The sequence below is a fragment of the Camelus dromedarius genome, chromosome 7 (assembly GCF_036321535.1).
Source record: "Camelus dromedarius isolate mCamDro1 chromosome 7, mCamDro1.pat, whole genome shotgun sequence".
Taxonomy (NCBI): Eukaryota; Metazoa; Chordata; class Mammalia; order Artiodactyla; family Camelidae; genus Camelus; species Camelus dromedarius.
Genome location: NC_087442.1, coordinates 45233027 through 45247380, shown reverse-complemented (window position 1 = coordinate 45247380; position 14354 = coordinate 45233027). Strand labels below are relative to the sequence as shown.

Genomic DNA, 14354 nt, shown 5'->3' with positions numbered 1-14354 from the left:
GTCATCAGAGGATGATAAAGTGCAAAGTGGGTCAGTTAAGATGATTAAATTAGGGGAAAACCCAATGGGTTCTGTATTTCTGCTTTCTGTATTTTTTTTCATTTTGTTTTCAGCAATTTGATTTAACTAAAAACATTGTTTATAAGGTGGGAAAAATTGTAATTAAATTGCTGTTGAGATTCGTTTTTCACTTACACTTTGAATAATTAGCAAGAATCACCATTGAGAGATGGTTGAAGAGACTGAATTGAAGACTATTAGATAAAACAGAATATTTAGCATTTATGTGGTTTTAGTAGATTAGTCATGTAAATTTATTGTATAACCTCATGAGTTGTCTATTTTATAGGTAAATAAGTATGTAGTTAAAAATTTTTAATGTTGCATTGGAGAAAAAGATTAAAATTCAGAATTTCACTCTCACTGAAATTTAATCATTCCATTTGTTGTAACAAATAATGAAATGAGCTCTTGATGGAGATATAGCTGATACAACCTGTTTAGAGGACAATTTGACAGTATTTGACAATAGGAAAATCTCATATCCTTTGACCTAGCAGTACTACTCTTAGTATTTACTTAGTAATGATGCATACATAAACACATATATATGTTTATAAATATAGACATGAGGTGCTGATTGTAACACTGATTATAGCTGCAAAAAAAAAAAAAATGGAAGGAACCTGTATATTTTTCAGTAGAGGACTGACTGAATGTTGATGCATGCATACTGTGAAGTACTAGATACATTGGAAAGAATGAGCTCCAATATGGAAAGATTGCTAAAATATTTTATTAATAAAACAGTCATAGTCAGGTTATGAAAAAGAATATATTCAAATATAGGGATAAATTTTACTAGAAAGTCTATGAAGGAAATCTCTTTGGAGAAAATCAATTTTTGTGTTTAAAATATTTTAATATAGTTAAACTTTCACCACACAGATATATATATACACACACACATATCCATGTGTATACATGTGTGAATATATATTGACTTATTAAAAATAACCTATTGTTTTTTAAACTCATTTTTCATCAAAACTAACATTTTTACTCCATTATCTTCTAGTATTGAATATTACCAGTAATAAGTGGCATTAGAGTCTGATTATTGTTCCTTTTACAATCTCTTTTCTTTTTTTTCTGGACATCTTCACCTCTCCCCTGTTAATCCTCAGCATTTTGAAATTTCACTTAGATATGTCTAGATCTGAGTCTTTTTCATTCATTTTGAAGTTTGTATGTCATTTAAGTTCAGGAACATTTTCTTTTATAATTTCTTCAACTATTTCCTTCCCATCCTTGTCTCTGATCTTGTCTTGCAAAACTCCTGATAGGCACTGTTGGACTTAATTTTAAGTATTCTCGTATTTTCCATCTTTTCCTCTTTGTTCTGCATTTGGGAGTTTACCTTGACTTGATTTTCCAGATTAGCAATTTCAGCCTTATCATTCTATCATTTAACCTGCTGTTTGATTTTTTAAAATTTAACAATACTATTTTTAACTGCCAGGAACTTTTTCTTCTTCTCAGATTGCTCCATTTTCTCCCTTTTAGCCGCCTGCTCCTATATGAATGCAATAGCTGCTCACATATCTTTAAGAATGCTAATAAAAATAAAAATTTAAAGTTCTATTCTCAGCACCATCTGTTTCCCTCATAGTTTAGTTTGTTCAAGCTTTGTCCCCTGTCACCAATGTTTTCTTCAGATACCTGATCTGAAGTGGTTGGTTTATATTTATAAATGAAGGACTAGGCTGATTAATCCAGAATATATAGTTGGTGAGGGTTTCCTCTGTAGATGTGTAGGGTGTCCCCCTCTCCTGGAATGGGAGGGCATCAGTAGGCACTGAGTATGTTGTAATCCTGTCCTCAGGGAGGCTCCTTCGGATATTTAGGCAAAAAGCTGGTGAGCAAGCTGGGAGCCCTCAAGATAGCTAAATTAAGAAGGAGGAATTTACTCAGGAGATAGAACATACTAGTACAAGGCTGTAAGTTGGATGAACAGAAGGGGAAAAGGTGTTGCCACTCCTGGAAGTGTTAGACAGTGTGGTAAGGGGAATTTTTGGTTGTTACAATAACTGAGGAATACTACAGGCATTTGGTAGTGTTCCTACCAAACATTTGAAGAACAATCCTGTGCAGAAAGGATTATGCCAGTAGTTTCCTATTTGAGAAATACTACTTTAGTGCATTCACTCCTGGATAATCAGTCTCCCTTCCCCAACACCTCTTCTTTAGTGTCTTTTGTGAAGGACCAGGTGTACTTCAGCCTCTTTGCTGTTTGTTCAGGCCCCACATCCATGTAAGGAACCCTTCCCATGCAGAACATGTACCCACTCTCTCTGGAAAGAAGTTTGTGGAACTTCAACCAAAAAGTGTGCCTTTGTTTATGGGATTCCTTAATTGCTGTGAGTGGTTGCCCATCCACTGTGCCTGCCCTTTTCTTTTGTTGACTCCAAGCTTAGATTTTCTCTAGGAATACTTTGGGAAATATGGCTCCAAGTTTTGTTTTAAGGCTTTAAATGTTGAGCATAAATTCAAGATTTTCAGTAGGATGAAATGTTTGATTATTTGCACCAAGATGCCTTCCTCTGGTGTCTCCCCAGTTTCTCATCATCTTATCATTCTGCCACCCCCATCAAAGAAAGAGTTAACCTCTCCTTTCCGGTACTCACTCAGTGTTAATAATGTACTAGAAGGTATTGTTCCAGGAGTTTCCATGCATTATTTAGCTGCAACAACTCTGTAGGATATATGCTATTTTCATTCCCCACTTAACAGAAAGAAACTGACTTGGAGAGGTTAAGTCATTTACTCAGGTTTTCAGGACTAATTAAGAGTCCGGGTTCTTAACCACTAAGCTGTATCACTTAATTCTGCATTCCTTCTTAGTGTTCTTATCATCGTGCTTTATTCATGTCTTTACACATTTTGATCTATTAGATTTAGGTTTTAGAGGAAAGATATTGTGTCTCTGTTCTCTTCAATATCTACTGTCATGCCTGGCCTAGAAGTGTTCATCTAACACTGATTAAATTAGCTGAGCACATTCAAAGTTTAACTTTCTTCCTTGACTCAGTATAACTAAATTAGAATTTGAAGATATTAGTTTGTGAGCTAAGGTATTGACTGCATATTGTTATTTTATAGAAAACAATTGTTTTTGTTGATCTAATGATTTAGATGAACTCTTGCTGTCATAGTCAAATCAGTTGTGTGAATATTGTGTCAAAATTTAATTATAAAGAAGTATTACTTGATCCAAATTTCAGTAGGCTCCTTTTTTCTATACCGTTTCTTGGAAATGTATTTAAATTTTTTTTTTTTTTTTTTTGGCTGCTCTATTGCAAATGCATTAGAAGTTCTCCACATGACTTTTGGTTAGCTCCTTTAAAATTATGCCTAAATATTTTCAAATGCAAACAGAATAAGATTTCGTTTTATGTTTTCTGGATCTGTAAATTATGCAGCATGGTTCTGGTGAAATAATTGTTACTCTTTAAAGCATAAGAGCAGAAATAATTTTTAATGTGATGGAAATTAATTTACTTGTCATATTTTCATTGGAGAATTCAGTTTGTTGAATTGAATGGGAGTGAATATACCACCAAATGTGATTACAAAAGGATTTTTAATATTAAAGTAGGCTCTAGTCCTAATTTATTAAAAATGGTTGATCTATTTACTTATAGTTCTAAAAACGGGGTAGAAATGCTTTTGTAAAACAATTCTAGAAAGCTTTTGGAACAGAATATAGGTGGGTAAATACCATTCATTTTATTAAATTTGCCTTTTTTACTGAACTGTATTATACAAAGTTAGAAGTATATTTATATGTAATTGATATTGTAAAAGCCTGCTATTTTAGTAGACTAAACATTGAAAGATACCACTTCTATCTTTATGCTTTGTAATACTATTTGTGGAAAGTTAAAAGCTTTAAGATTACTGCTTTATAAACTACATCATATTTTGCTGATTCCAAGTATTATACAAATGTTTTATTTATAAATAACAATATATAATTTTAAAACTATTCTTTATTTTGGTAACAGAAAAATGTTACATTTTTGTGACTGAAACTAGGTTATTGAGAACTTGTGATGTATCAAACTGTGGGCTGGTCGCTGGGAATATAGGTTTGAACAAGACAGATCAGATTTCTGCATTTATCAGGCTTAAGAGCTTAAAAAGAAAATTATACATTAAATAAATACTTACCAAAATATTTACAGCTTTATTAAGAGTTACAAAGCGTAGAATACTATGAAACTATATATTGGGAAAATTTATCCTAATTGGAGCAGCCAAGGACATAGAAATTCTGCTCCTGAAGGATGGGTATGAATTAGGTACACAAAGATGGTGGTAAGTTGTGGGGAGGACTTTGCATCAGGATAGGGAAAGATTGGTGCCACTAAAGCTACAAAGGATGGTACAGATTGTTGAATCTAATAATGTATTTAAAAGGCTAATAAGCCATAAAATTTACATTTTTATCAGTTCCTTGCAGGTGAGATATGTATCACTCATAAGAAATTTATATATATGTAGGAGGCTTTTGTGTAGTCTGGGCAAGAAATGATGGTGGCTAGGACTCACGAGGGGCTGATGGAAAGAAATTGTTGGATTCCAGAAATATTCAGGAAGTAGTCTACTGTTTGCTCTGAGTTAGTTTTTGTTCCTACCAGTGTCAAACTTTCAGACATTTTTACTGTTTTTTTCCCTCTTTAGCTATTTGCTTTATTTTTGGGTTTTTTTTTTTACCTTTATTAATATTTTGCTGCTGTTTTAATAGAGATTCTAAAGGGAGACTATAAACTTAAGCAGTCAGTCTACCATATTTAACTGAACCCTACCCCCACTGATTTGAAATGTCACCTTTTGCATATATTAAATCCTATGTAGCTATTCTGTTCAAGATTTCCTGTTGCTGTGCCAATGCTGCACCAGTTCAATTTATAGTGTTTTTATACATGATAGTGCAGTCACCTCCTGTACATTTATGCCCTTTTCCAAATGTATTGGCTGATTTTACACATTTAATTTTCAGGTAAATTTTAGAATGACTTTACCCCAAAATTCTATTGGGATTTCTGCTAGGATTTCTTCTTACTTTCTTTTTTTTTTTTTTAAAGAATGATTTGGAAAGAAGTAACATTTTTTTAGTATTGGATCTTCCTATCCCAGAACATGGTCTCTTTATTTATTTTAAATGTCTTCTAGTATATTGTATAGTTTTCCTTGTATCTGTCTGAACGTTTTTATTTTAGCCTTATTCTTTATTTGTAGATTTTGTTGCTGTTATAAATGGGATATCTTTTTCCCCCAATGATGTTTTCTAATTGATTTTTTACTATTATTTAGAAAAACTTTCGACTTTTCTATATTGCTGTAGTGTCTAGTCACTTAGCCAAACTCTTATAACTAACTTTAATAATTTTTCAAATGATTCTTTGAGACTTTCCTAAGTAGATAGTTATCATCTGTGGTTTTTTTTAATGTCACCTCTTACTTCATTGATTAAAATTTTCAATATGGTTTTGAAAAGTAGTATTCTCAGTGGGTAGTCTCAATCTTTTCCTTGGCTTTAAAGGTAAAACTTCTGGCTTTCTTCCATTAAGTATGATGTTCATATAGATTCTGGAATAAAATTATTCTGGTTTCATTCTAGTTTTACTATGGTAACATTTTCCTTTAGGATTGGATTTTGAATTTTATTTGATGTATTTGAAGCATTGAGATGATTGTGGAGTTTTTTTTTTCTTATACTGTGGTAATATAAATTACACTATGCATGTCTTAATGCTGAACTCTCTTTACTAGGATAAACTGTACTTGGGTATTAATTGCTATTTTTTAAGATATTGTTAGATTCAGTTTGCTAATATGTTGTTTGAGATATTTGCATATATGCGCTTAAGGGGGGTTATAATTTTCTTTTTATTGAGTTTTGAAATCCATGTAGAAGTTGGAAACTTTTTGCTCTTTACTATGTTTTGTTTTAAAAATGTGAATCATCTCTTTCTTGAAGGTTTGTTAGTATTTATTCTTAAGTCTATTCAGGACTAATGTCATTTTAAAAGGGTAGATCTTTGAAAACCTTTTCAATTTCTTCTATTATGGTCTGTTTCCATTTTTACTTCTTTTTCCTAAGTTTCAATAATTGACATTTTCCTAGCAAATCTCTACGAGGCTAGATTTTAAAGTAAAGTCATTCATTGTGGTCTCTTTGGAATCTTCTTTATGCCTGCAGTTATTTTCTCATTGCATTTCTAATGTTATTTGTGTCTTCTCTTTTCTTAGTCAGACTAGCCAAATATCAGTCTATTTATATTGGTCTTTTGAAACAGCCAACATATTGATCAAATCTGTGGGGGTTTTTTTCTTGGATTGATTTCTGTTTTCCTTTTTAACTCCTTCTATTTCTGAATTTCCCACTACTTGTAAATTTTGGCCTTTCACGGTCCATAGCGGGTTTCTCCTACTTTTCCTCTCATTGCCCTTTTCTAGTGGGAAAATTCTTCAGGTTGATCTCCCCAATACCCCTGCTGCTGCCCCCACACATTATAATTTAATCTTTTTCTTTCACCAACCCCCTCAAGTAAGTCTGTTTCTTTGGCAGTTAATGTTTCTGTTTATTAAATTTGGTGAGTTGCATTCATGCTTCTAGTTTTTGTCAATGTTTAGTGATTCTTGATTTGTTCATATTTGTAATTGAAGGATCTGAATTAAATATTTTAATTTTTCTCTAATTCAATTAAGAATCCCATTTGTTTGTTACTGAATCTAGCTTCCAATTAAAGAGTCCATTCTCTAGTAATTAAGGAGAAGTATAACTTGTAGGAAACTTAACTTTCTGAATTTTGGGACTTTCCTTTCTTCCTGGAATTTCTGAGTAAATTGGGACACTTCCCTGCCTGTCTGGCTCCCACTCAGCTTTGCAGGATTCCCATTACAGAGAGCTTCCTATTTCATGTATTATGTACACTAGAGTTGCCTTGTGGTTGTCCATGTCTGAATGGTTATTATAGATTTAGTTTGTGTTTGAATATTTTATAAGGTTAATTCTCTCTCATTACTCTTTGTTGTAATTTTCTCATATTTTCTTATTTTTTTCATGTGCTTTTAGGACAATTTAGTTTAAAGAAACTTGTATTTTTTTGATCATTCATGTTATTAGATAACTAATTTATAAGGACAAACCAGTGAATTGGCTTCTTAAGGGCAATTATTTCTTCACATTGTCCTATAACATCCCAATAAATGAAGGCAAATGGGATTATGCCAGGTATCAGAACATTATTTTATTCACAACAGAGTATGGAATGAAAGTGTAGGGCAAATTCTTGCACATCAGGGAAGTTATGCTAAGGTTTGACATTTTGTAACTGGATCACCAGGGTAAGTTCCACATGCCACCACCACCTTATCTAACCTCTCCACCAGTTCCTGTTTGCCTTTCCCACTAGTCAACTCTGAGACGCTATAAATCCAAACAGTTCCCATTCAAAATAGGAAGATATTGAAGACACCAAGTTTCCTTACCCCAGCTCTCACCTTTGGGATTAAATAGCCTGGAACAGGGCAGGTAAACTAAGTGAGAATTTTTCAGCAGGAACATTATAAATAATATCTGAATTCAACTCCAGAAAAAAGTGCTATCACGGGAAAATAAAGTCTTAGCAGATGTTCTGAAACTGCCCATAAGAAAGGACTGGCAAATGACCTTCTAAGTACAAGCTCTAAGAGTTCTGGGTTCAGTGGGGCTTTGGTTGGTCCAGTCTGGGCCTGCAGAGCCAGATTACCTAGGGGCTGCTTGGCAAGCACACTGCAGTCTGTCTGAGTCTTTCATGAGAGTCCTTCAGTTCCATCACAGACTACTCCCCAAAGTGTGATTCAGTTGACCCTTGAACAACAGAGGGGGTTAGAGGCACTGACCCTCTGCATAGTGGAAAATCCACTTAGACGGTCTCTGCAGTTCTGGGTTGTCAGATTCAACCAACTGCAGTACTGTAATACATATTTGTTGAAAATAATCCACATATAAATGGACCTTAGCAGTTCAAATCCATGTTGTTCAAGGGTCCACTGTAGTTGTGCTTAAAGCTCTTCCACTTGAGGAAGTATTTGGCATGTTTATTCTTCTGACTGTAGAGGAGGTATGTCACCTGATGGTTGCTGGAAGAGCTCAGGAGACCAGATTAGGTCTTTACTCTGACTGGTGGTGGTGCTGAGAGCTCCTATTCTCTGCTTTGACCACTGCGGCCAGCTGAGTCCAGTCCCCTTGATAGCACAGGTACTTTCTCTGGCCGCAGACCTGTGTCCCATAGCAGGCTGTTTCAGTCACTCAGCAGGGTATCAGTGAGGGCCTTGTGCACACCCTTGAAAGGACTACTACTGTTTTAGAAGGTCTAGCAGGTGGGAGCCGAAAATCTTGCCCATTAAGGAGCAAGGATGCTTCTTCAGCTTGAGATGGATTCTCAGAGGCATAGTGTCCAGAGGTTTCATACTACAGCAGATAGTTGTAGCAATTCTGACTTCCCTGGGTTTCCAGCTGTCGCCGTCTTGCACTGTCACCCACAAGATGCTGAAGTTTGTACTTGATATTCTTAAGCCTGGATAGTCAGATAATCAGTGTCCTCTTTGAAGTCTTTGGGGGCATATACCCCACAGGGACATGAGGTCCCCCTTCAAGATTTCATGGCGAGGAACATAATTCACTTCCTCACAAAAATGAATAGCAGAACAAATACCAGATTTTCATCAACCTTCACTAGCACAACATTCTCCCAGGACTGGCCTCCCTAACCTGCTCAGCACTGTATCAGTCTACCCCACTGCCCTGCCTCCTCAGCCTAACTTCCCTGGAGCTCCCTGGCCAGGCCCTTTCCTTAGAGGGGGAAGACCAAGCCAGACCTGGCCTGACAACATAGTTATATGAGGGGAGGGGTCTGTTGTATTTTTATTAAAATTCCATCAAATGTACAATTAGTTTGAGAATGTTTGGCAACTTTATAATATAGATTCCCTTTTCAAGATGTAGTATATTGACAGACTTACTAGTTTTTAATTAAATTTCATACACTCAAGAATCAGTAACAACTTATAAAGTTCTTCAGAATATCCAAGGGTGTATTTTACAATTTCTGCCACTTTTCTTCCCACTTAACTAAGCACAAATATAAAAATTTAAACACCTCAAGAACCAATATAGAAGATACACTTAAAAAAAAAATCAGCCATTATGGAAAACAGTGTAGGTATTCCTTAAAAAACTAAAAATAGACTTACCATATGATCCAGCAATCCCACTCCTGGGCATATATCCAAAGGAAACTCTAATTCAAAAAGATACATGCACCCCAATGTACATAGCAGCACTATTTACAATAGCCAAGACATGGAAGCAACATAAATGTCCATTAACAGATGATTGGATAAAGAAGATGTGTGTGTGTGTGTGTGTAGAGGGGGAGGAATGGAATACTACTCAGCCATAAAAAAATAAAATAATGCCATTTGCAGCAACATGGATGGGCTTGGAGATTATGATACTAAGTGAAGTAAGCCAGAAAGAGAAGGAAAAATGCCATATGATATCACTTGTATGTGGAATCTAAAAAAATGACACAAATGGACTTATTTATGAAAGAGAAGCAGGCTCACAGACATAGAAGACAAACTTATGGTTACCAGTGGGGAAAGGGGGTGGGAAGGGATAAATTGGGAGTTTGGGATTTGCAGATATATAAAATAGATAAACAACAAAATTCTACTATATAGCACAGAGAACCATATTCAATATCTTGTAGTAGCCTCTAATGAAAAAAGAATATGAAAAGGAATGTATGTGTGTCTGTATATATATGACTAAAACATGCTGTACACCAGAAATTGACACAACATTGTAAGCTGACTATACTTCAATAAAAAAAATAAAATACAGAAGAAACTGCAAAAAAAAAACTTCTTCAGTACAACTGGAAATTTGAACACCAGCTAGATGTTTGATGATATTAAGAAATTGCTGTTATTTTGTTGAGTATTTTGGTTACATTGCTTAAAAAGGGCCCTGATCTGTTAGACTTATACTCTGAAATACGATATCTGGTGTTTGCTTCAAAGTTGTGTAGAATAGGAAGTATATAAGGGTATGAAACAAAATTTGCCATGAGTTGCTAATTGTTGGAGTTGATGATTATTGGGTTTGTTATATTGTCTCCTTTTGTATATATTTGGAATTTTCCATAATGAAAATAAAGCAAAGAATGTCAAAGGAAAGAAAAAAGTAATCTTGAAAAGTAGAGCTAACTACATTTATAGGCACAGGGTAAAAGTACTTCTGAAGATTGTTGATTCTAATGTTCTCTGCCCAAATTACACATTGGACCTCAAGCAAAATTATGAAGTAGCCTTTGCTTATATTCTTTATTTCCTAGTGTCTGCTTTCTTCATTTTAGCTCAAATCAGTTTTTCTTCTGCTTGTTGTAAATGCATATTTTTCACCTGTCCACCTCATTACTTCCAAAATTGTCATTCATTTACACATACTGACTAGGAGACCTAAAGATGAAGCTATCTCAGTTAAAGTGCAAGAGAAGACTACTTGGGAGAGAGTTCAAGGGTGAAAGTCAAGGAATCGTTCTGATAATTAAGCACTTGGAAAAATTATAGAAACGTGAGAAGTTGGTTGGAACATCTGGGAAAAAACCTTGTAGGAGTCCCATATGAAAAGCACTAACTTGATTTTATTGAAAATTGCCAGTCTGGAGCTAGGGAAAGGTAAAGCTTAACCCACCAGTACTATTCTAACAAAAATAATGTCTAAAATGGTAAATCAAAAAGTAGCAATAATAGCATGTTGTCCAGAAATATAGTTGTGATTAAAAAAAATAACAAATTCAAAGTAATTACTTCTGGAGAGTAGGAAAAGTTGAGAGGGAAGATGACAACATGGAATAGAGAACTGCTATTTTTCATCGTAAGCCACTTAGTAATACAATCTGAGTTTTGACAATGTTCAGGTATTATTCTAATAAATAAAAATATTAAAAACAAATTGCAATATTAGTAGACTTAAGCATCAAGGGAAAATAAAACTAATAAAACTAATCTGAATGAAATTAAGATTGGTACTGAATGAAGTAGGGAGTCTAGCTTCACCCTCTTCATGTACACATCCAGTTGTCTCAGTTCCATTTTTTTGAAGACTATTCCTTCTCCATTGAATTGTCTTGCCACTCTTGTCGAAAATCAGTTGACCATAAATTTATGGATTCATTTATGGACTCTTATTTAGTTATGTGTCTGTCTTTGTGCCAGTACCACACAGTCTTGATTACTGTAGCTTTTTTGGTCAGTTTTGAAATTAAGTGTGAGTCTTCCAGCTTTGTTCTTTTTGAAGATTATTTGGCTATTCTGAGTTCATTGCATTTCCCACGTGAATATTAGGATCAGCTTATCCATATTCAAAATGGTAGGGAGACGGAGGGAAGCTGAGATTTTTATAAGGATTGCATTAAACCTGTGGATCAATTTGGGGAATATTGTTCTCTTAAACAAAATTAAGTCTTCTAATCCATGAGTATGGATATCTTTTTATCTAAGTCTTCTTTAATTCTTTCAATGATATTTTATAGTTTCAGTGCAAAAAGCTTGCAGTTCTTTTGTTACATTTATGTGTAATTATTTTATTGTTTTTGATACTATTGTAAAAGGAATGATTTTCTTAATTTCATTTTCAGATTGTTCATTGCTAGTGTATAGAAATGCAATTGATTTTTGTATTTTGATCTTATATCCTGCAAACTTGCTGAACTCATTTATTCTAAGAAAATTTTGTATGTTCCTTAGGATTTTCTATGTATAAGACCCTGTAATCTGCAAAAAGAGATAGTTTTACTTATTCATTTTTCAGCTGGATGCCTTTTTCTTTTTCTTGCCTAACCACCCTGGCTAGATCCTCCAGTACAATGCTGAGTAGAAATGGCAAGAGTAGACATCCTTGCCTTGTTCCTAATCTTACAGGAAAGCATCCAGCCTTTCACCATTAAGTATGATATTAGCTATGAGTTTTTCATAAATGCCCTTGAGGAAATTTCCCTTCTATCATAGCTGAATATTTTTTATCATGAGAGGGTATTGGATTTTGTCAAATGCTTTTTATGTGCCTGTTGAGATACAATGTGGTTTTCTTCTATTAATACAGTGTATTATATTGATTATCATGTTGATGAACCACCCTTGCATTCCTGGGATAAATTGTGCTTGGTCATTGTGTACAATCCTTCTCGTGTGTTGCTGGATTCAGTTTGCTAGTATGTTATTTAAGATTTTTTGCATCTGTATTTATAATGGATATTGGCTATAGTTTTCTTTTGATGTCTTTGTCTGGATTTAGTACCAGAATCTCATAGAATAGTTGAGAAGTGTTCCTTCCTCTTCTACTTTTTTTGGAAGAGTTTGTGAAGTGATAGGTTTTAGTTCTTTAATATTTGATACAATTTACCAGTAAAATCATCTGGTTCTGGGCTTGTTGGAAGGAAATTTCTTGATTACCTAATCCAATCTTTTTACTTTTTGTTGATCTATTCCAATTTTATATTTCTTCTGTAGTAATGTTTTTAAATTTGAAAAATAGAAAGCAAGTATAAAGTTGTAAGTATGTATAAGGTAGTCTGATTAAGCCCAAATTGCCTGTAAAAACCTGTCCTGAAGCTAATTCATGGGAAGTAAATTTGAAATTTATTCTATTTAACAATTCAGTTTTTTAAAATGTGATTTTTCAAGAGTGTTAACTGTTAATGTCTTTTTATTTTAATTAATTTCAATCATATTTCATAGTAGCTTGGAATTTAAGATTTTTGTTCTTGTTTTTAATATTGCTTTTATTTCAGCAGCAATGCAGCAAGTGTTGGATAACCTTACGGAGCTGCCCTCATCTACAGGAGCAGAAGAAATAGACCTAATTTTCCTCAAAGGGATTATGGAGAATCCTATTGTAAAATCACTTGCTAAGGTATATTGGTTTATTCATAAGATAACTAAATTATTTTTCAATTGTTTTTTCAGAGGTCTTTTTAGGTTACTGTTTTAGAACCTGGTTGATATGCCTTAGGCTTAGTTAGCAAATAATAACAGTTACCAACTAATGAAATCTTACTGTACACAAAAATTAGATCACTTTTACCTTTTCTGTGCTAACTTTAAAGTTTTAGGGAAATAATAAGTGAATAGTCATGTTATAATGAAAGTATGTAAAAAAGGATTCCAGACCTGTCTTCATTTTCAACAACAAGGTACTGAGTTTCTTCTTTTACACTGAACATGTACCTATTTTTCATTTCAATTCTTTCTTTACTTCCTAATATCTAGTACTTTTTGAAATCTTGTTTTTTCTTGATAGCCCCAATATTTTGGATGTGTTTGCATAATCAACTCTGTAGTAATCTTTTAAACTCATCCATATATATTTTATATTTTTACAACCATTTTTGGCCCAGTTATATTTAACTTCTACTATTTCCCTATTATAATTTTTATAAAGTCACTAAAGCTTAGTGTATTAACTATTTCACAACCCTGCTCTCCCATTCCTCAGATGATTCTTGCTTTTAAGAACCTATGCCATACACCCTCTTTGACCATTTCTTCATGTAGCCATCTTGTCATTCCTAGAATGTTGATTTCACCCTCTCCTATGATCGTTTCTTAGCCACAGTCTATTACTTATTTTCTTCTCAGACTTCTGAAAAACCATAGCTTTTACAGAGTTTTCCATTAGCAGTTTTCCATTAATGGTACAGACTCTTCATTTTATTCATAAACTTAATCATTCTAAGATCACATGATATAAAAGCTTTGGTTCCTACGTAGAAACTAATCCACTTAGAGATCACTCAACTGGGATTTTTATTTTAGTCATTTTTTTATTGCAGTCTTTCCAAAATTTATTAGATATTCCTTTACTTTAATAATAGTGTATAGGAAATGATTTACCTTCAGATTTAACATGTCACAAATATTGATCACTATACTGTGTTGAGATAAAGTAATAGCTTCAGGGTCTGCTGAAATAAGTAAGAGCTGTTTTAAGTGTGTTTAAGCCTGTTAATTAAATGGCTCACCCTGAGCTCTTATTGCTACTTTAAAAGTAGTTTTTGACTCCTCCCTTGATGTCATACTTACTGTTGGTTGTCAGCTTTAATTGTCAATATATCTATTATAACCCATTCCCATGTTTGTTTAATGTATAGCTTTTGATCTGTAGATTTAAAAACTAGATAATTTTTTGTAATTTATTTTTATTAATTTTTAAAATTTTATTTACAAACTAGCTG

General features: G+C 33.6%; 1 protein-coding gene and 1 pseudogene across 2 annotated transcripts in view; one reads left to right on the top strand and one right to left on the bottom strand.

The window, feature by feature from the left end:
* The window catches only part of PALS2 (protein associated with LIN7 2, MAGUK p55 family member), a 120503-nt gene that overhangs the window by 37495 nt on the left and 68654 nt on the right, over positions 1-14354 (top strand). For both annotated transcript variants that reach the window (XM_031455058.2, XM_031455056.2), the window contains exon 2: positions 12915-13033. In XM_031455058.2, coding sequence (XP_031310918.1) covers positions 12917-13033 — 117 coding nt within the window. In that variant the 5' untranslated portion in view covers positions 12915-12916. The remainder of the gene's footprint in view (positions 1-12914; positions 13034-14354) is intronic.
* On the bottom strand, positions 8050-8946 carry LOC135321665 (protein C1orf43-like; annotated as a pseudogene).